This window comes from Phyllostomus hastatus, unplaced genomic scaffold (genome assembly GCF_019186645.2).
Source record: "Phyllostomus hastatus isolate PE091 unplaced genomic scaffold, TTU_PhHast_1.1 phas_contig_283, whole genome shotgun sequence".
Taxonomy (NCBI): Eukaryota; Metazoa; Chordata; class Mammalia; order Chiroptera; family Phyllostomidae; genus Phyllostomus; species Phyllostomus hastatus.
In genome coordinates, this window is record NW_025333833.1 from 19,638,933 (window position 1) to 19,660,942 (window position 22,010).

At 49.5% G+C, this 22,010-nt stretch overlaps 1 protein-coding gene across 2 annotated transcripts in view; it reads left to right on the plus strand.

The window, feature by feature from the left end:
• Nucleotides 1–22,010, plus strand: part of PLXNA2 (plexin A2) — a 210,439-nt gene that overhangs the window by 116,720 nt on the left and 71,709 nt on the right. For both annotated transcript variants that reach the window (XM_045838402.1, XM_045838401.1), the window contains 2 exons: nt 17,448–17,548; nt 21,072–21,195. In XM_045838402.1, coding sequence (XP_045694358.1) covers nt 17,448–17,548; nt 21,072–21,195 — 225 coding nt within the window. The remainder of the gene's footprint in view (nt 1–17,447; nt 17,549–21,071; nt 21,196–22,010) is intronic.

The window sequence follows — 22,010 nt, forward strand, 5'->3', positions numbered from 1 at the left end:
AATCCTGGAGTTCTGTTACTTTTTAAATTCTTAGTTAAGATGTCTACTCACAAAGAAGAAAAGAAATCTAAATGGGGACATCCCTTATTGTGTCCTTTGCTGTCCCCAGAGCACATCCCAAAGCTCATTCTGTTTTGGTTTCTGACATCTCCCTGCCTGGGACACTTCACCCTGCCCCTCCTCAAGTGCCTCCTCCTCCCAGAGCCTTCCTTGCTCCTCAGCCCACCCTCACCTCTCACCTTCTCTGTCCCCCAGAGGGCTTAGGAAAGTCACAATTTAGTACCCCAAAATTTTCTGTCTGTGGGACACCTAAAACTCTGGTAGACTCACACTATGCATTTCAACTCCCTGTTCCCCCCCCCCGCCTCGGCCCGCCAAAGAAGACTTTGGGCATCAGGGCCGCCAGATATAACAGTCCAGGTTGTATACTGCACAGAGGGGTCTGGCTCAGGGGCAAGTGGGTCCTCACTCCTCTTACTCACCCGTGCACCTAGAGGGGGTGCCCTTTTCAAATCACGCAAAAGTGCCGTATTAGCTACAAATGGCCCAGAAAGGAGCCCCAGAGGGTTCAATCTTATTATCTGAAGGCCCTTGTAGCAGCCAGAAGAATGCTTAATGAGAGACAGTGGGGCGGAGGTGCTGCTGCCGTTCCCCCGGCCTCAGTGGACGCAGTCTAGCCCCACAATCCTCTGAAGGCCTCTACACCCTCTCGGACTAATCCCATTGCACTGTGACCACCACTGAACTCCACGTGCCTTGTCTGGCTCCAGCATAATTTTCGCTTCCCAGAATCTGCCTTTTTAGTGTCCTAAATCTTCTTTTCACATCTCTTTTATGTCCTTCCAACTAGTTGGCCACCTGTAAGAGGACATCTGCCCAAGGACTCTGTCCCCTGCCCCTGCAGTGGTGGCCAAGTCAGTGTTGCTGAGACTATGCCACCCACTGAAGGAGCCGAGAAACCAAAGTTCAGTGCTCAGAGCCAGAAGCCAGAGCATCAGCCCCCGCTCCCGCAAACACGAGCTCAGGGGCATTTCAGGGGCACACACATCCACTCAGCCTTCCTAAGCACTGGGCCCAGTTACTTGCAAAATGTCCCTAAGGATTCAAAAGTTCTGGAAAAACTCAGCCCATCTCATGGCCTCTCTCTAGGGTGACATGAAGTGTTGGAATAGAAAAATTAAGTAGCCCCTTCACCAGATTAACCTTTAGTTATCATGTAGTGACTGATTGATTTGGTGCTGGCCAGCAGTGGCTTGGTGGAGACTAACGCTTTACTCTCCTGAACAGGCGATGAGAAGCGGGCCCTGCCTAAAGGCAGAGCAGCCTGGGAAAAGGCCTTTAGCTGGCTCCGTGACATAATGGCTTGGTTGTGCATTCCCCTGCAGAACAACGCACGAGGCAGGTCTATCCTGCTGCAGCAGGAGAAGTCTTTCCTGCCTTTCCTTCCTGAAGACCTTCCGGTCTGGGCCCCTGCCTGACTCCCTCCACTTTGATCCCACCCCGATCAGCATCTGTGTCGCATGCCCCCTCAGCACTCTCTCACACTCCAAAATGAAACATTCAGGCTGTCACCAAATAGCAGTATAGATGCTCCATCCCCACAGGCCCTGAGATGATAATGCATCACCCGTGGTGCGTATCCAGATTACGCTCAGGTGGTTAAAAGTCCAGGTCTAATTAGAGTTCCAGGGAATCGAGCCATTGTGTTATTAATGATTCGCCGGGAATGTTCTGATTAAAACAGTAATTTTAATAAGCATAGCTCGATGCTAAGTGTTCACTGAGCACCTAATTACATCAGTTATAACTCCAAAATTATTTAAAATTCCCCTTTTTTTCCACCAGACCCTGCGTGCACCAAATAAAATAGAGACTCAGACAAGGCGGTGATTATTTGTTCTAATTAATTTCCTAAGCACCTATTTTTAAAAAGGGAAAAATCTTTTGTCTCTCTTCCATCTCCCCAGGTTCCCCTCCACCCCTTTCTATCCTCAGGAGGCTCAGTGACATCAGGTACATTTGAGGCCACCCTTGAAGGCAGCCACAAATAGAAAGCAGCGAGGAAGGTAAAGATTTGAACAGTCGCTGCCACCAGCCTCCAGGCGGGGGAAGGCTGCAAAGCTCTACTCCCCACTGACTGTTCAGGCTGGGCACTGGGCTGGGAGGGGCAGGAGCACTACGGGGCTTCTGACCAGGAGCCAGTTCCTCCCAGCACTCTGTCCTCATTAGACCAGCTTCAGATGGCACCGCCGATGACTGTGCTTGCGTCTCTTGGAAGACGGGGCAGATGAGTCAACAGGCTCCCCAGTGTGGCAGTTCTCAACTTCTTTTCACCCAGGGGCTACTGGGTTGAAGAGAGACCGCACAACTCTTCATTCCCTAGAAGGACCCCAGGGTTTCAGGAAGACTGCTCTGCTGAGCTATCTAAGAGTGATGACCAGAGTCTGATTATTTTTTAAATTATGTTATCGTTAAGATACCAATCTGTCTCCAGAAGTAACAGCCACAATTCCCTCAGATTTGTGCAATGAGCCTGGCCTGGAACCATGCAGCGCCATGCCCTTACTTCATGTGACCCTCATGACAGTGTCAGGAACGGTGGTCCGTAGCATTCTCGGGCCCAATCAGTTTTCTGGGAGAGAAAATCAAAATGCCACTTATTTTGCTGCCCCTACCCCTTTTCCCCGTGCGTGTCCCAGGAAGTCCGCATCGCTCAGCAGCTCACTGTTGGATGATACAGAGTCCTTCAAGTCTCAAACACAGTCTTATCTCATTTAAGGATTGCAATGTCCAGTTCCCATCCAGAGGTAAAACTCTGGACTTGACCGAAGCTCAGATCTTTCCCCTGCCCAGCCTGGGCCCGCTGCACTGCGCACTTGCAGCCACGCAGGGCTGGGAGGCCTGTGTTCTCTCTCTCTCTCCCTCTTCTTCCCCCACTGGATCTGTCCTTACTGTCCCCTTCAGAGGGAGGGGAAGGGACAGAACGGTCCTTTCTCACTTGAACTGGAATTATCACAAGGTCACCTCACGCTATCTGAGCAGGCTGATGATTCTACCTCTTTTGGGCTGCGCTCTTCATGGCCCTTGGACACCCCTGTGCTGAGCCGCTCTGGCTGCAGCTCGCAGCAGGGGGGCAGTGCCTCCTGCTGTCTGGCCACCCTCCCCTCAGCCCTGATTTTCTGGTACTTCCCTCCAGAGACGTTCATAGGAGGGTCTCAACCCCACCTCCAGAGAGTCCTCTTGGGCAGGTTTTCAAGTGCTCCCAGCCAGCTCTCCCTCCCGAGGCGGCCACATCTGGATCTTGTGCGAGGGAGCGCTTCCATGCCCTCACCTGTTACTGTCCCAGGAGTGGGGGTTCCAGTGCCTTCCCAAGGTCCTGCCTTCACTCTGCCTCCGAAGGGCTCACCAACCCACCCACTGGCTTTCCTGCCTTCTGGATTCTCCTGTTCGCGCTGTCCCCTCCAGTCCAGGGTATGTAGCTCAAGCTTTCCAAGTGGTCGACTGAAGGGTGGCTAGGTTACAGCATTCCAGGAGCTTCCTTCAAACATCTCTTAACACCCCCTTTTTTATTCCTGGACCTTTTTATTTCTTTGATCTGGATCAGGGGACCCAGGATGAAAGACTGAAGAACTGAGAACCTGGGTCTTGAGAATCTACTCTGAAAAGCCATGAGACAGTCCGCCTCCTTACCTCAGCCCACAGCATTCCTTGCATCTTGGTGCCTTGGAGGATGCCTTACTTTTGACATCCAATCGTATTCACAAATGTGGAAACTGAGGCTCAGAGTGGTTAAGTGGTTTACCCAGCGCAGTCGAGTACAGGGTGAGGCTGCGCCAAGTTCTTCCGACTTGAACAGTCGTGTCCCTTCCCTGACACCACGCACCTCTGCTGGGTTATAAACATTAAGTCCATTAAAAAATAAATGTCTTCACGTCGCCTAATGAATCCCAGCAGAGTGCCAGGGGCCTCAGCCACACCTAGAGAACCTTCACATCATTTAGTTCATTTACTTAAGGAGCTTAAAATAAAACCTGGATCACTGGGCAAGTGTGATTAGCTTCTCAGCAGGTATTTATAGACCTATTTTGTGTAAGAAACTGAGGTTGGGGCACACAGGGATATCTCACTTGAAGAAATAAAAAGCAGAGCCCCATGAGTAACCCAAAAAGATGGAGCCCCAAGAAAAGTTAGAAAGTGCATTCGAGTCCTGCCAGCTGGGCAGGGAGTCTGATTCAAAATTCAGAGAGAGGTCGCAAAGGTTGGTCGAGAAAGGCTGCGTGGAGAAGGGAGGGCCCAGGGATCTGCGCGTGAGCAGGGCAGGGGCAGACGCTCTGATGGGCTGGGATGCGTGAACAGAAGGAGGGAGGTGGGACTGTGCAGAGCCAGGGAGGAGGCCAGCCTACCAGGAGCGGGGCATGGATCCTGATGGAAGAGGCCTAGAGTGGAAACGTCAGGCTGGGTGGGGAGCAGAGGTGAAAAGGCTGAAACATCAGGCTGGGGTGGGGTGTTTGGACTATAAACCTCATCCAAGAGGCAGTTTTGTTGTTGTTGTTGTTGTTGTTGTTGCTGTTGTTGTTTTGATTTTGGTGGGGTTGGAGGGTGCGGGTTACTATTTCATTTCTTTAGCTGAAGTTGCCATAACAAAACACTGCTTCTTGGAAGCCTTCCCTGATTTGCCCTTTCTCTTTGCTTTTGTAGCTAGCCAGCTATACCACATCTCAATCATAGTGCTGATATTTCTTTGTACTGTGGAGGTTTGTCTATCTTTCTGACAAAGTTCTGAGTACCTGAGGATCAGAGCCAGGTCAGTCATCTTTTGAACTTCATAGCTGCACAGAACATTTAGAAAGAGCTTAATACATATTTATTAATAATAGGGAACAGCTTCATGCCAGGCACTGGGCTAAGTTTTTGCTAACCTGTACCACCCTTCATGTTAGGAGGCAATTTTGTGTAGAAGTTCAGAGTGTGGTTTCTGCAGGCAGCCTGTTCAGGTTTGAGTCCCAGCTCCACAGCTTACTGGCCATGTGACTTTAAGTGAATTCACTAAGACTCTCTCTGCCTCCTTTTCTTCCTCATCTGCAGATAGTAAGTCTTATGTAAGCACGTGCTATTACTATCACTTTTTTACAAATCAACAAATGAGGCTGAGAGCTGAGAAATGGGCCCAAGTTCACCCAGCTAATGAGCAAGGAGGCTGTGGTGTGCACCCAGGCAGTCTGACTCTAAGATCCATGCCCTCACCCGTTACACCTTTTTGAAGAAAAGGAAAAAGGAGGTTGTGCAGAACACATCCAGTGTGGAAAGAATAGAAGGGAGACCAATGAGGCCTCCGTCTATCCTCCCGCTGTGAGAATGAAGGCCTGCAGCTGGGGCAGGCAGAGGAAGCTGCAGGAATACAATGGCAGGGACAGACATAGGATGCATCGTGAAAGGAGAAATGCAAAAGTTCTCCTTTTGCTTCGTCCTGGTCTGCGTCCATGGTCCTGGCCTTCCATGATCTACCCTCAGATCACTTTCTTATCTTGCCCAAACACAAGTCCATTCCTGGGATTCTCCTTCAGTTCTCAGGGGTGCTCTTTGCTGATGCCCTTCTCTCCTCATAGAATGTCCTTCCTCCATTCCTGCCTATCAAAATATCACTAAGTGGTCAAGACTGCCACAAACGATGACACTTTCCTTATTCCTTCAGCCAGAAGTGATCACACTTAGCTTAGAAAGTTTCATGTCACATCTTTCACTTTCTAGCTCACCCACCAGAGGGTGTGCTTCAAATAAGACTATGGCTAACTTATTTGTACCCCCATAGTACAAGACTTGAGACCTGGTCTGTTGAATAAATGAACAGATGAATGAAGGGTTCATACCTAAATGAACTAATGAGTGAGTGCATCAATGATAAACAAGAAAAAGAACAAATTATAAGTACCGAGTGTATTTCAACCATATGCAGATATACCATATGTTCGGACCATAAGACACACCTAGGTTTTAGAGGAGGAAAATAGGGAAAAAATTTTGAAGCAAAAAATGTGGTAAAATATCTAATAACATAAATAACATAATATTTCACCAATGTAAATGTAAACAGAACTCAACAGCAGCATTAACAACCATTATTCCTCCCAAATCGGGGGGGTGTCTTATAGTCCGAAAAATACTGTACTCAGTTATAAAATCAAGTCTACATGAATGCAAATTCACAAGACCAGGCCAATCAACCCATATCTATGACTTCTCAGGTACAGAGCACTGTGTCCCTGCAGTCACGGCTCCCTCAGTGGAGTGGTTTTTATACAAATGACCAGTCTATACATGTTCCCAAAGCAGCACAGTGTGACAGGATTCAGCAAAGCATGGATCCTCCCTGCCTTACCCATCTGCACCTTGCCAAGGTTGCAGGAATGAATGAATGGCATGAAGGAATACATGTGCTCTATACAGAAAGGAAATTAAAAATTTCTAATATACGTGTAGGAGACTTTTTTCACTTTAGAGGTTTAACATGTACTGTTACTCTCCATCTCTCTCTCTCTCTCTCTCTCTCTCTCTTACACACACGCACACACACACACACCTAGTAATTTGTCCCAGGAAGCTGTGACTGACAAGAAATGGTTCTGTCCTTCCCAAGGGTGCTAGCCACTTAGCATACTAAGGAAAATGAGACAGAATATTTTCAGATGTGATATGTCAGGGAAGACAAGGTGGCTACATTTCTGATGGTTAAAAAGGAAAGTTGAGAGATGGTTGAGAAAATGTGCTCCATGGGGTCCACTGGAAACCAGAATTCTGAATTACAACAGTAGGCTCCAGCGGTTTCTTGTCTACTTAGAATTATAAGGCAGACGGTTTAGGCAGAAAGGTGAAGGGCCATCTCAGATCCAGCACCTATGGACAGGACTGGGCCAGCTGTAATTTTTCTTATCTACACTGCTGCTGACTGGGGTGCCCTAAAGAAGGACCTGGGCGGTTGGGCTTGACAAAGTCCAATTCCACCTTATGTATCACTTGGTAGGATTGTTCTCCCCAGATCAAGATGACCTTGAGATTTAACCTGAGGTTCATTCAGATCTCCAGAAGCAGATTTCAGGGAAGGTAATAAGAACAGAAAGGTGTAACACACAAGAATTCCCAGAGAACCTGCCAGCACATCTCAATACCCATGAGGGCCCACATCAGAACCAGCAGTGAAGTTGAGCACCAGCAGGCAAAAACTATAGCTCGGCTGGGAGGCAGTGCCAGGATTTCTGGGATAGTGGTGTCCTAAGGCCCCGCTTTTCCTCTTGGAACAATTCCCTGAGTCCTAATCTCAAACAACACTGGAGTTAGCCCCTGCCTGTTGCCCAGACCACAGCAAAGATGTTCTTACCCTAGGTCTGTGACCAACCTCTCATTGGGCCCTGATAATTCCCACTCAAACCTCACTTTGCTAGGCCACAGATGCTTCCCAGAGAATCTGGGATCAACTGGAGCTCCAAACCCTCTCATCTTGCTTTCCTGGTGACCGGAAGGCAGGGGAACCAGAAGTTGACAAGGTGGGCTCCGGAAGTCAGGGTCTATTACACAGATAAAATCTAGCTGCAGGAATTAAGGGTAGACTTGGGCTCTGTGCCCCCAGGGGCCTCACTAGAATCTCCTGAACAAATAGAAGTGTGGAATGAATAAATGGGGATGGGTGGGTAAATGGGCATCGCTGCCTAGTTACTCTGTCCCCTTGCCATTACAGTATCACTTTTCCCCTCCCGGGGTAGATGAATCGGTGTTGAACCTATAGAGTTTTGTGGGACCTGGATAATCCCAGGCATCTGGTTCCCAGATGAGAGATCTATTTTAGTTATTTCTTAGGTCCATTTCCCAAGTCCTTCTCATCTCCCATTTCCTACCCCACCTGCTTTTCCTAACTGAATAAATCCACTGTTGTCATGGAGACAACAGAGTATTAGCACCTCTACTTCTTCATAGATCCTTCCAAAAACCAGCACTAGAAAGGGCCCTACTCCTTACTCCCTAGTGTGTCTGGCCCCGGAGTTGTGTCTGAGAAAATACAGTATGGTATCTGCAATATCTGCTTTGCCCATTCAGCTTCCTCTCATTTTTGTGTGTTTTCCTTGTCCAAGTTTTACCTTCTTCCTTAGGAGATTATGCTTAATTTGACTTCTTTCAGCCAGGGATCCTGAGTTTCAGTGCACTTCACCCTCCAGGAGGGATGATGTCATCAATAAGGACAACAGTTGGAGGGGTTGTGCTACCTTCATGCAAAGGGCAGACACAATTCTCCCCATGCGACAGATGAGCAGTGTCAGCCAAAAGAGCCTTGGTGGCTTGCTTAAGGTCACCCAACCCGAGTGCAGAGCCTGAGCAGGAGCCCCCTGCAGCTTTCCTGTGCAAATACTGCCACCTTCAGTGGGGCCTGTGTATAGAGATTGAGCATGATTACTACTACTATTGAGCACCAACTGTGTGCAAGGCTCTTAGACTACAGATGTCACCTGAGTCTCAAAACAACTTAGGGAAGTTGGTATCAGCATTGTCATCACCTCATAAGAAGAAAACTGAGGCTCAAGGACGTTGACAACTTAATGTCATACAGCTGCTGATAAGCACAGGAGTTGGGTTTGAAACTGGGGACTGCCTCTTTCAAAGTCTACCTTCGCAACCAGAACAAAATTTGACCTCTACCTAAAAAAAAAATAGATTCAAGAGGGGCTCTTCCCTTAGCACTCATGAAAAACATAAATTCCACTCTTTGGGGCCAGACATTTCTTTCCTCGTTGTCCTCTCCCCTTTGACTCCAGCATGACCCTCTGTTGGGTTTTATGAATGAGGAGGGGAAAAAATGTCATTGAAAAGTTCAACAACTTTGGATTCCACTTCTCTGAGTGATAGATAGCTTTAATTACTCTGAAGTACTCAGCCACTCCACTCTTCTCCCCAAGTCATTAAAAATAGATTTTCCGTTTGAACTCCACTCTACCAGCAGGTCTCCGGATAGTCAAAGAGTTCTCAGGATACAGCCCCAGGGTCATCTTCTGGCCGGAAGGTTGCATGTTGCTGTAGCAGAAATCACAGGCTCCAGAACCTCCAGCTGGTTTTCTGGGGGGTTGTGCTTTCTTTTTCTTAATGACATTGGTCATATGATTGTCACAGCTCAGAAGACCGGCAGGGGGCTGGGTTGATGTTTATTTTATGAGGATTTAAGGGAATGTCATACATGACTATTGATTTTTAAAGAACTGGATCTAACACTGGGAACAAACAATAGTGAGTTCACATTAATTACTGGGAAGCTGATCCTTAGGAAAGACCGGTGCTGAAAATGTATGCTCAGGTGTGCTCCCTGATGAGCAGGTGAGATGGGTGAGACAGGTGTTGCTGTTTTCACTTTAAAGATGAGGAAATGGAGGCTCATCCAAGGCCACACAGTGAACTGCTGGCAAGACCAGGACAGAAAGCCCCTGCCACCTGCACTGCCCTCACTGTGTTCCCTGAGGTTTCCGTGGCATTCCTAGGAGGCTCTGGATGGAACCGTGCAACCTGCTCAGAGCCACTTCCGTTAATGTTCTGGTCCTGCCTGGCTTAGAAACATGTAGCAGGGATCTTCTGTCCCCACCAGCCTACTTCCCGCTTCCCCTCTTCATCTGGCTCAGATTCACCAGGTGAATTGTGGTTAGCAGAGAAGAGTAAAATGAGCTAAGAGGCATGCAGTGTGGGGGGGGGGGGGTGTGATTGCACTGCCCAACAGCCTTAGCACACACCTGGCACCCGATGTCTAAGACAACGAGGTGACCTGACAGCCAGCTGTTGGGGCCACCCCAGAAGAGGGGCCTTCCCTCTTCAGTATGCCTCTGTCTCTACCTCACTCCTCAGCCTGGGGGTCAGAAACAGCTGAACTCCAAGTCTTGTTTTTGCCACCCACAAGGCCTATGACCTTGGGCAGGTTACTTAACCTGAGACTCAATTTTCCAAAAAGTGGGCCTCAGAATGCTTCTCCTACAAGGTTGGTGTGGGGATTACATGAGATAAAATAGGTGAAGTGCCTGGCATGCAGTGGGTGCTGGATAAATGGCCACTATTATTATCATTGTTATTATTATTATTAATATTACTGTTATCCCTGCTGCTCCATCCCATTCAGCAAACTCAGTCAACTGCCCAGCTCAGAACAAGATGGTGGCAGCCAGGAGCCTGCCGACCACCAGCAGGAGACCTCAGCCCCCATCACACCCCTCCCCAATCCTGAGGAGCAGAGCCTCAGCACTCCCTACCCCACCCACTCCCTGCAGGAGAGATGGAGGTTAAGATGCTGTTTCAGGCCCCCAGTAGACAACGGGCTCTTTCCCTGTTAAGGACAGGAGAGAGGATGGGTATTTTTCTGGGGAGACGCTGAGCCAAAGGGGTAGCGTTCAAGGCATACCAGGAGGCAGGGAGCCTGGCCCATCCCCAGAGGGTCCACTCCAGCTTTGATGCCTGAGAGAATCTGGCCAGAGTAGGAGGCTGGGCTGGGCCTCCCTGACTGACCACCTGCCTATGTTCGTGTCCCTGTGAGGACTCGGAACACTGGCCCCATCTGGAGCAAAGGACAAACCTGAAAAGAGAGACTCCAGCTGCCCATCCAGTCCATCAACTAACAACTCAACTGCTGGGTGCCAGCAAGCTGCTGAGGGCTGTGGAGTCAGACAAGTGAAAGAAAGCCTCGCCTGCTCTCACTCGCCCTCGGGTTGCTTTCCGCTTCCTGTTCCCTGTCTGGCCTCAGCCTCTGTCTCCTGGAACTGACCCCTGAACCTCCTCTCCCTCCTCACCCCCGAAAAGAGGATTACAGTATGTCACCATCACGGGCAATGGAGGACTGTCCTCCAGCTGGCCACTTCTCTCTGCACTGCGAGATCAAGACCAGGATTAAGCCAGCCCTTTGCGGCCTCTGTTTCCCGGTGGATCATGTGGAACATGCCTATAGCTCGCCTTCTTCCTCCCTGGGGAGCCGTGCAGGCCTGTTTGATAATGTGTGTCAAAGCACCTGGAAAATGCTAAAAGCCTCTCCCGGTGTTGTGATTGTGTGCTGGGTCTCCATGGGGCCTCCACTCAGTCTGCCCTCAGCCATGTGTGCACATGAGCATCAGATCTTTTCTTGAAAACAGGTTGCATTGGGGAAAAGAGGAGAAGTGGGTCTGAGACCTACATGCTCCAAGGGAGCGAGGGTATGCTGGTAGGGGGGGACCACCAGGGGAAGTACAAAGGAAAGAAGAGAGGGTGGGGGTGCAGTTGTGTTTCAGCTGCTCTGCGCTTTGCCCCAGGCCCTGGGGACCAGGAGGCTGTGGATCAGGGCAACTGCACGCTCCAGCCAGGCTATGTGTGTCACCTCCCACCCCTGCCACCTGGCTCTCGGCACTGAGAAGGGCTCTGTTCCTTTCCTTGTGTCAGGAAGCAGGGGACACGTGTGGGGACAGGTGTACTATCTGGCAGAGGGGGAACAGATTCCAGAGGAGGGGGGATTAAATGCTCAGTGCCCAAGGGGCCCCCCCTCCAGCCTGGGGAACAGCTTTTCCTCCCCCCTCCCCTGCAACCCCATGACTCTCTTGCACGATTACAAAGGAATGCTGCAGGCCTCTGAAACACCAAGTGTTCGTGCCAAAGCCCCGGGGCGAACCTCTGCTCTCTGTCCTTTGATCCGAAACTGTCTCTTGACTGTACCTCAACTGTGGCATCTATCCCACCAGATTAAGATGACGTGTTTCCTTAGTTTTGTCCTCAATCAGACCATGGGCTCCAGGAGGGCAGAGAATGCAGCCCAATACCGAACAGAGAGCTTGACACACTTAAATGCTCAGTAAATGTTTAAGGACTACATGGGCCCCGGGCGCAATCCATTGTCAGGATCCTAAGTGTTGTTCTTTCAACTCCAACGTTTCTGCTGTAGAGCCCTCCAGGCTGTCAGAACCCTGCTGTTCCTTGCAGGTGTCCACTCAGGGGCAGAGATGGAGCACCGGTTCTCTGCCCCCAAGTGCACACACTAAAGGACTCCTGCTCCTCACTCCTCCGTGGGCACTCCTCGCTGAAGAGGGATGGGTTTGCACCTGATGTCACCGGCTGACTGCTCAGGGCCTCTGTCTGGTGACGACAGGCCCTAGAGGCCTGCCTACCCTCACCTGGATGGCCAAGCCCTGCAGGTCTGCTGTGTTCTTCAGAATCTCCAGGGATGAGGCTGGTTCCAACAGTTTCCTCAGTGACTTGTCCCTACAGCCAAAAATAATCCTGTATAATTTTCCATGCTGTTCTGGTTGTGACACCCCCTGGGCTACCCAATGTGCTGAGACAGTCGGCGGGGAGCCACCCCAAACTCTGCAAGCCCTGTGGAGCGCTGCCAGCATAGATTTCCAGCCCCCACTGAATCAGGTCAAAGAAGGTATGAGATGCGGGGCCCGGGGCCAGAGGAGCCAAGAACACAGTATGAGTCACCTTTAATTAAGAGTATTTCTTAAGTAAATGACTTAATAGGACAGTTATATTCATTAGAGGCATAATTACAAGACATAAGATCAAGCAGGGAAGAATGCAGAGTGTGAGGGTGGACTCTAGTCTGAGGCGGCTCCACGGTCCTGGGGAGAAGGCCATGGAGGGGGCAGGGGAAGGGCGCCCTCCGACTGTGGGCTTCTCCTCACCACATGTGCTGGCCGACCCAGCCACCCTTAGATCCCAGCACTCGGCGAAAGGGGTGGGGAGATTCAGGCATAATTAAAACATAATCATAATAAACAAACACTAATTAAAGCATCATAGAGTGCCCTATTAAGCTCTGAGTCAGCCCCTGACAGAGTGCCACCTGATATGGTGGACACTGTTCAAGAGAAAGCTCCCCTCCCTTCTAGAGCTTCCAGAGACAACTCCCACCCCCCATCTCATCCCACCCCACCCCACCCCACCGTATCCTACAGCCAGGGCCCACCTGCCACCTGGGGTGCAGCTTGAAGTGTGTCCTGACACTGGAGGCTTGAACTTGGTCCTTTAGGGCCTCCATAGACTCGGAGTTATTAAAACCAGTTTCTCCCTGGATATAAAGCAGTCCCCAGAGTACATCCACCCACCTCCCCCCAGATCAGTCCAGTTCCTTACATAGCCCTACGGCACAGTCTCACTCCATTTCTTCCTGGTTCCAGGGGCCCGACATTTAACAAGACGTCCCAAGGTGTGCGCTCGTCTATATCAGTGGTTCTCAACTTCAGCGTTCGTAAGATCAGCTGGGGAGCTAAACCTTTCCGGACCCATCCCCAAACTTTCTGGGCCAGTGAACTCGGGCCTTTCTGTCTCATAAGCTCACGAGTAATGCCAAAGGTGCTGGCACAAGACCCACTCATTGAGAGTCACTGTTCCTTGAGAGCCACACGGCCACCTCTTTTTGGAAAACATTCTTTTGACCAAGAAGTGACGGGATGGAGAGCTAAGAGTCTTCGTACAGAGTGGGGCAGAAGTAAGTTTACAGTTGTGAGTACGAGGTATACAGAGTTTACTCTTATATTATTATTAATGATTGTATTATTTTCCGTATGAACAACTGTATACCTACTTTGCCCTGTCCTCTATATTCCGGTTCCATGCTCTTCTCAACCCTCCCCCAGTTAACCCAAGCTTGCGGGTACCAGTGCACACCCATTGCCCCCCTGGCCCTCACGCAAGGTTTGCTGAAGACGCTCTGCTCTCCTATGTCTGTCCATGCGGTTCTCTCCACCTGGAACCCTCTTCGTCTGCATAACTATCATGCACCCTTCAAGACCCAGACACCCATCATGTCCATCACAAAGCCTTCTTCAGACTCCCACCTGGAGCGGTGCTGTCCCGTAGAAGTAAAGGGCGAGCCACAGATGTGAGCTTTGCGTGTGAGTTTCACTTTGCTCCCAGCCAGATTTTAAACATCAAGAAGAAACAGTCGAAAGGAATAATGAATTTCACTTAGCCCAATATTTACTACATTTTTATCTTTTTAACGTGTCAGTAAAAAATTATTAACGTGAATTTTACTTTTCTTTTTACTAAACTTTCAAAATCCCGTGTGTATTGTGTCTCTATAGCACCTCTCAGTTAGGACCTCTCGGATGCGCACAGCCACACGGGCTGGTGGCTGTCATGTTGGACAGCGCAGACAGAAGTGTGTTCTCTCTGCTCTGAATTCCCTCGGCCCGCTTTTAACACCTCTCGTAGAACACACATCAGTCTCTTGTTTTTATTGCTGGTCTGTTTGCAGCTCGAAGATGATGGCTGTGTTTTCATGCCGCTGCTGTTTTTATTCCACTGAAGTGCTTAGTGCTGGCCTGTCTGTGGGACATGATCGATGAATATTGGCTGATGAATGATGAATGAATGTAGCCACACATGAATATAGCGAAGACAGGGAGCCCGTGGTAACATCTGACTTCGAGGGTCTCCTCCCAGTCCCTGTGACATTTCTCTCCTCTGGTTTGTATATGGTTATTAGACCTTTGAGGAGAGAGTAATTCAAGTTTTAGGACCCACCCACCCCCAATAAGTTTCCTGTTTCACTTTGCTCTTCAACTCAGTGCTTTAAAAAAAAAAATTCCCACCAGGAGGGCCCAGGAAATAGGAAAAATAGTTGTGCTGTTGGTTTCATGTTTGGAGAAGAACAGGGTTCTCACTATCTCCGTGGCACTTGGCGTGAAAGTGGGCTTTATTGCTGGAGACACTGCTCCCATTCAGGGCCCCCTTGCCCAGCTGCTGAGAGCCGGGCTGTGTTTTGACAGACGGGCCGAATGCAATGCAGACAGTTGTTTTAATTTCTAGCCAGATGCAGACATCACTCACACAGAGCCCGAAACCCAAGAAAGGAAGGCCAGGCACGGGGCTGCTGCTCTCAAGCCTCGGAAGGTGGGCTGGAGGGGCCCAGCGGAAGCCAAGCGGGCAGCTGGGGTCACAGATATCCTCAAGGGCTGAGCGTGCCAGGTCCGGAGAGGTACACTAGGAGAGTGTATGGCAGGCACCTGTCAGAAAGGTGCTTCTGGTAAGAATGACAAGCCATGAGTCGGGGGTCAGGGGTTACTCCTCGAGGCAATGTGATATCATGGCTGGTGGCTATGGCCGGATGTTATCTTTAAACTGTACAAGTTATACAGGATAAATGCCATAAACAGCCTCAGGAAGGAGTTAGGTAAACTGTGGGAAACAGAATCCTGAATGTCAGAAGTGGAAAGACTAGTGCCGCCTTCCTCTGGGGGCAGAAGTCCCTTCACAGCCTCCCAGACACCCTTCGCTCAGACTCCGCCTACACATCCCACCAGTGGGAGTTCCTTCCAGAATCGAGGTCTGGGGCATTATTGGACAGCCTTGACTTTCTTCTGTTGAGCTTTCCTGAAACTTTTGACCTGTGAGTCTTATTGCAGCCACACTGCTGCCCTTCAAACATTGGAAATAGCCCCTGTGGCCAACTTGAAAGTCATCTTTTTTGAGCCAAATAAACATGCCAGGTCCATCAGCTGTACCTCAGATGCTGCATCTGGGTCTCACCCCATGGTGAGCTCCCTTCTGGGAAGGGTCACTGGTGGAGCAACACCCCTCTTGGGTAGGTTGCAGACAGTTGAGAGGGGAAAATCCCCAGTGTGGGGTGGCCCCTCTCAATCTTGACATGCCATCTATTTCTGTAGCCCATGAGCAAATTAGCCCCTCCAGCGATTCCATCACCACGTCAAGTCAGGTGGACGTGGAGTCCACTCAAACCCACAGGTCTGTTACGCACAAGCTATTTCAAAACAGCTATCCCTCAGCCTCCACTTAAAGTATGAATTTTTAAAACCAAAATTGTATTTGGTTTTAAAACTTCTTCTTGCATTTTCTATTTTTATTATTAACAGAAGGGTAAGGATGTTTAAAGCTGATGACGCCGCTCACTTACAGAAAGGTCTTGAAATACAGAACGTTAAGTGTTATGATACTGTAAGAGTAGGGTGGTGCCCAAAACAGAAAAGGAAAGCTGGTGAGGCAGGTGCCTGTGGTCGTTTGGCCCTGGCTGACATCCCACCAGCCTCATCTCCATCCTGCCCATCCGCGGTGCATTCTACGCTTGTGTATACTGAGCTTGATTACTTTTGTGCATCGTGATCTTTCAGCTTGGAATGCCCTTCCAGGCCCCAGTCTTTCTCTCACTCACCCTTACGTCCTTCCTCCTGACAGGTTGTATTGGGTGCCCCTCTTTAGGCTCCCAAGGCCCCCAGGGCACACACCCATCCCAGGCATAATGGAGAGCAACTCTCAGTTCGTGATTACCAACTTCCAGTGGACTACAGGCTCTGCAGGGGCAGAATCTGTGTCCAGTTTACTACTGTTTCTCTCGAGCGTAGCATCAGAGCCTCCACGCAGTGACATCTAATAAACATGTGCTACACAAGCGGTGGTAGACTCCACGCCGAGCCTCTCGGGAGGGTGCTGTGAAGGCATCTCCGGCACATCTTTTGCCCCCCTGGCAGAGGCAGAACGCCGTGCCGCTGGACCACAGGTTTCGTTTTCACTTGAGCTCACACATCCAGTGGGTGGGGAACCTCTCTATGCCCTAACAAATGAGAAGCTATTCCCAGCCCAGCAAATGTTTTTGCTGCCCAGCAGCCTCCTGCCCCAGCCAGCCACAGGTACCTAGGACATTATCAAATGGAAAACTTCAACCTGCTGACCTTCTTGTCCAGCCTTCACGTCACACACGCTGGGCAGGTAGGGGTGAATAATGTCCAAACGGGCCCAGCTCAGGTGTTGCCGGGCACCACCAGGAAGCCGGGAGGAATAGGAAGGGGCCGTACTCTCTGGGGGGCCAGGAGCTCGATCTGAAAATTCCCACCTTCCCCAGCAAGGCAGAATGAGACAGGCAGCTTGTCTCTGTGGATGTTCCCATTTAACCAGACTTTTCAAATGGTGGGACATTTACTAAAGGAACTGAATTCAGACATCAGAGAATGGGATAATTGGATCCAGGTGGTATGTTCGTTCGGCTCTAAAGAGACTGTACCATATGATGAGTATTATTTGATAGGAAAAGTTTCTCCTTTTAAAATGTTTTCTATGCAGGCAGGATGTCTCAGCCCAAGCCCAGCTGAAAGCTCTTCAGAGACAAGTTGGTGGCACGCAACAGCCTTTTAAGAGAGTTAACCATTTTCAGCACTTGCCAGGACAGGCCCAGCTCTCACGAGGATGTAGTGGAGGCAGGACACTGGAGGTTTTGCTTCACGTCTGAGAAGCCAAGGAGCCGTGACCGGCCACATGAGAAACACTTCCTACTTAGCTGTACCTACCTGTGCCAGGCAAACAGATGAGAATATTGAGGCCACAAACGTATCCCCCAATGTCACCCCTTTAGGGGTGGTGATAGTGCAAGTATGGGTAGGTTGTAGAGGAGTCTGAATGCATATCGGCAAGGTGTCACCACCTGACCTAACCATGATGTCTTCTCTCTCCACCAGATCACCAGGGTACCCGTGGAATCTTGCGAACAGTATACAACTTGCGGGGAGTGCTTGAGCTCAGGGGACCCTCACTGTGGCTGGTGTGCCCTGCACAACATGTAAGTTTGGGGCCATTTTGAAACAGGGCCGGAATGCACAGGGCCAGGTACTTCCCTGGGAGTGTCAACGAAGGCTGTGACTGCGGTTGGCAGAGGGAGAGGCCTTTGCCTCTGCTGACCTGTCATCCAGCTGCAGCAGGAGCACTGAGAACAGCGAAAGGAAGACGGTCGCGGTGGGCCTCCTTCCTAGCTCAGCGCCTTTGCCTCTCTGTCTTTCATTCCACTTGCAAAGTCTGCCCTCCCAGCCACTCTCAAGGCTGTACCTTGTCAGTACAGGAATGGTAGAGGTATTGGAGGAACTCACGCGGGAAGCTGTAGAATCTCTAGTTTCCCCAAGAAACTTCTGGGTGTGTCTTCTGCTGCGAGCAGGTAGTGGCTTTGCACTAGTGTCAGAGGTTTGGACTCCACTTAGCCTCTGTGTGACCCTGCATGATACACTGACTACTCTGAGCCCCTGTTTCCCCATCGTTCAATAGGGAATAATGCCTACCTTGCAGGTGAGTTGTGAGGATTAAATGAAATAAGAAATGCTCTGGAAATAAAGAAGCCCAGAATAGGCTACACAAATCAAAATAATCACTATGGACCCTGAACTCGGGATGACCCTTCTGGCCTCATTATTTGAGGATTCCAAGAAGTCCTCATCCCACTCCCACTGGCCTCACATTCCAATTCGGAAACATCCCCTGCCCTTGAATACCACCTTGATAGAAATGCAAAATTACACTTAAACTTCCCAATTTGAAGAACCTCAGAAGGAGAGAAAAGGATAAAAACCCTGAAAGGCAGGAGCTGACTAGGAATTCTGTTCCCCAATGGCATTGGAAACTCCATGGCTCCATGCCAGCCAGCAAAGCATCTCTATGAAATGTTCTGGGTTTGGGTTTGGGGTAGAGGCGGAGGCGGGGGCCAGAGTTCAGGGGCCCGCACAATAGCTCTTGGCTTCCAGCCTCTGCAGCAGGTGTTGGGAGGGCTACAGAGGGAGAGAGGGAAGCAGGCGCCTCACAGATGCAAAATCTGGACTGGATTGGAGCCCACAAATACTGGGTTTCCCGCTTGGGTTTGAAGGGAAGAGACTCCTGAAAAAGTTTTGCAAAATATGCTCTTACCAGAAACTGATACTGAATCACCATTTAGGTCAGGCAAATGATAAAGATGTTGATGGCACTCCTGTTGTGTCCCAGGAGTGGCAGAAGGGGCTACAATTGGGTTCCCTTCAGTGAGGCTGACTTGCCTGCCAGCGGGTTCTCTCTCTTCTCAGGAGGATTTCTTCCTCCAGAGAACCTGACAGCCACCCTGGCTCCATGTCCTGGGTTACCTGCCCTCTCACTGGGCAATGGGCACATCCAACCGCACCACCCACTCCCTGCTGCTCCTTGCCCTGCCCACCCATCTTCTGCCAGCATCACTTCACACCAAAGTTATGGATGAGGATTTTCACTCACTCAACAGCACGAATATGCGTGCTCCCCAACTTGTACTTGTGCCTACAAACCTATCTGCAATGCCTGTCTCCTGGTGGCCCCAGACCACCCTTGTCAGCCTCCTGGTCAAGGTCAGATGTGGCTACTGGAATGACTAAGCCACACCATCAGAGTCTTGGATTTCCTCTGTCTGCCAAACTCCTTACCTGTCCTCAGAGACTCCCAGCTAAACGCCAGGGCATACCTCTCCTTCTAGCTAACTCTGCCTTCCAAGAGCCTGTGGGGAACAAGCTTTTTCCTGTGTATACCCAGAGCTTTCTCCTGTTCTGGTTGCTCTCTTCTCCACCAGCTCCTCCTGCCATCCTTCCGACCTGCCACCACCAGCTTGCCTGGTGAGGGAATGAGGTGATGGGCCCACCTCCAGCTGCCGGGCCTACACGCTGAAGTTCAGTGGAGGTAGAGGGCTGAGGGAGAATGCTAAAGAACCTCTGGATCTGCAGGGGTTTGCAACCTTCCTGTCTCTTCTGTGTGCCTTGCTCTCGCAAGTGCGTTATTGTCTCCAGGGCTATTTATCTCTGTTAGGGCTGTTGCCATAAATAGTATGATAAAAAAGAGCCATTTCAGTGAGTCAATGAGATAAAGGCTCCAGTCAAGAGCTCACTTTAGAGCTATCTTAAGGATTCACTTAAACCTCCATAATTCTTTTCTTTGACAGCATTCATATTTAGATACATTATGGGCCTGGAAAGGAAGAGGAAGAGCTGGGGGGAGTTCCGTGGGAAGCACTGCCCTATTGTGGAATGTGTCCCATGCTTGGCTAATGGTTTGGGAAAGCACCAGCGTGTTCCCATGTGACACAGTGGCAACCAAATGCTCCTGCGTGTAGGAGCCACCATTCCCACCTGCGACCACGGGCAAAGGAGCCTAGAGCCAGAGATGAAGACGTTGAAAGAAACAGCCACACAGTTTTCTGACAGAGGTAGCCCTGGCTGCGACTCCTCGTCTGTCTCTCTGTCTCCAGGCATTATTTCACACCACAAACATCTATTTAAAAGACATGGTGTGACAGGTAGAATATCTTAGTGAATAAAACACAGTACCTGCCTTCAGAAGGCCATTAATCCAGCCACAAGATCACATTTACACTATCCCATATGGCTGAGACCCTGTCCAGATTTTTAAATATGCCTGGAGATGAATAATATTAATAGTCATCATTAATATTATAATAAGGGCTAACAGGCCATTTTCTCAGCATTAATTCATTTAAAACTTTTTTAATTGATTGATTTTTACAGAGAAAGGAGGGAGTTCTTGTAGGTACCTTGACTGAGATCAAATGCTCAACCTTGGCATATTGGGATGACACTCTAATCAACTGAGCTACGCAGCCAGGGCCTTTAAATATTTTTTTTTATTTATTGACTTTAGGGAGACAGAGAGAGAGGGAGGGAGGGAGGGAGAGAGAGGGAGAGAAACATTGATTTGTTGTTCCACCTATTTATGCATTCACTGTTTGCATCTTGCATGTGCCCTAGCCTGAGATCAAACTTGCAGCCTTGTTGTGTCCGGACAATTCTCTGACCAACAGAGCTACCCAGCCAGGGCCTCTAGCTCATTTAATCCTTTCAGCAACCCTAAGAGTTATGGTCACCATTTTAACATTGGGGAAACTGAGGTACAGAGCAATTAAGTCATTTGCTCAAGGGGCCATAGCCAGTAGGCAATAGGTCTGGGTTAGAACCCAGATAGCCTGGCTCCAAAGGTTATTGCTTAGCCTCTCGTGTGCTTCTTGTGTTTCCCGCCTCCCCTCCCTTGCTCATTGAGAAGTCTATAAAGATGCTAACTAGAGCTATGCTTTATGTCTAAACCACATCTCTCATTCTGGGAGTTAATCCCACTTCCTCTTAGTCTGTCTTTAACTGCAATGGAGACCATCTGGGAGGCACCCAAGCCTCTGGAATAAGAGAAAGTCATAACAAGAAGACCAGCCATAAGCCTCAGAGCAGCAAACCTCTCTTACTTACACATAGGGGACAATGGAGCTCAACAGATGGGTCTCAGAGGCCTGATCTCTTATGAATCTGTGTCTGTGGCAGGTGCTCCCGCAGGGACAAGTGCCAGCGTGCCTGGGAACCCAATCGATTTGCTGCCAGCATCAGCCAGTGCATGAGCCTCGAGGTGCATCCCAGCAGCATCTCAGTGTCTGAGCACAGCCGGCTGGTAAGTAACTCACCCAGGGACATGGTGAGGACACAGAGCATGCACATGTGTGGGCGGGTTCCTTTAACACTTACCCAGAAATCTGTAAATGGATTGTGCTTTATATGCTCCAAGGAAACTATATTTATAGAAAAGCTATGGCAACTCCTATTGTAAAGGGCACAGCCATCCTCCATACTCCTTGTAAATTCATTACTCATTGATTTGTTTCATAAGCCTAGATTTTGCATTTAGTAACAAACATCTACAACAATCATGCAATCTGATAGCAAACAATGCATTCTTTGGTGTATGCTAGGTTTACAATCCTTCACTGATACAGCCTCTCACGGAAACCTGAGAGTTGCAATTGTGCGTGTGTGTGTGTGAGAGAGAGAAAGACAGAGACAGAGACAGAGACGGGGACTTAATTCAGTCTGTGGGTGCTTAAGAGAATATTAAAGAGAGTGAAATAGCCCTTAACCACCTGTCGAAGTGCAACCCAAAATATTTCATGTCCTCAGGCCCTGCACAATTATTTCATTCTGAAGTTTTATGAGCATTCACGAATGTTAATTAGTCAATGAACCTTCCAAGATATCCGTTCATTCATTCCCACAGGGAGATTTTGGCTCGCATGGAGCTGAGGAACAAACAGCAGAGTTTGTACCTCAGTCTCTGGGCCCCATGGAAACGAAACTGGGACAGAGATTCAGCAGCAAGCAAATGTATGGGAAGGCGAGGTGATGATACCCATTGTGACTGAGAAACCCGCTGCTAATAAATCCCACCAGGTGCTGTTGGAAGACAAAGGGAGACCCACAGGGCTGTTGTCC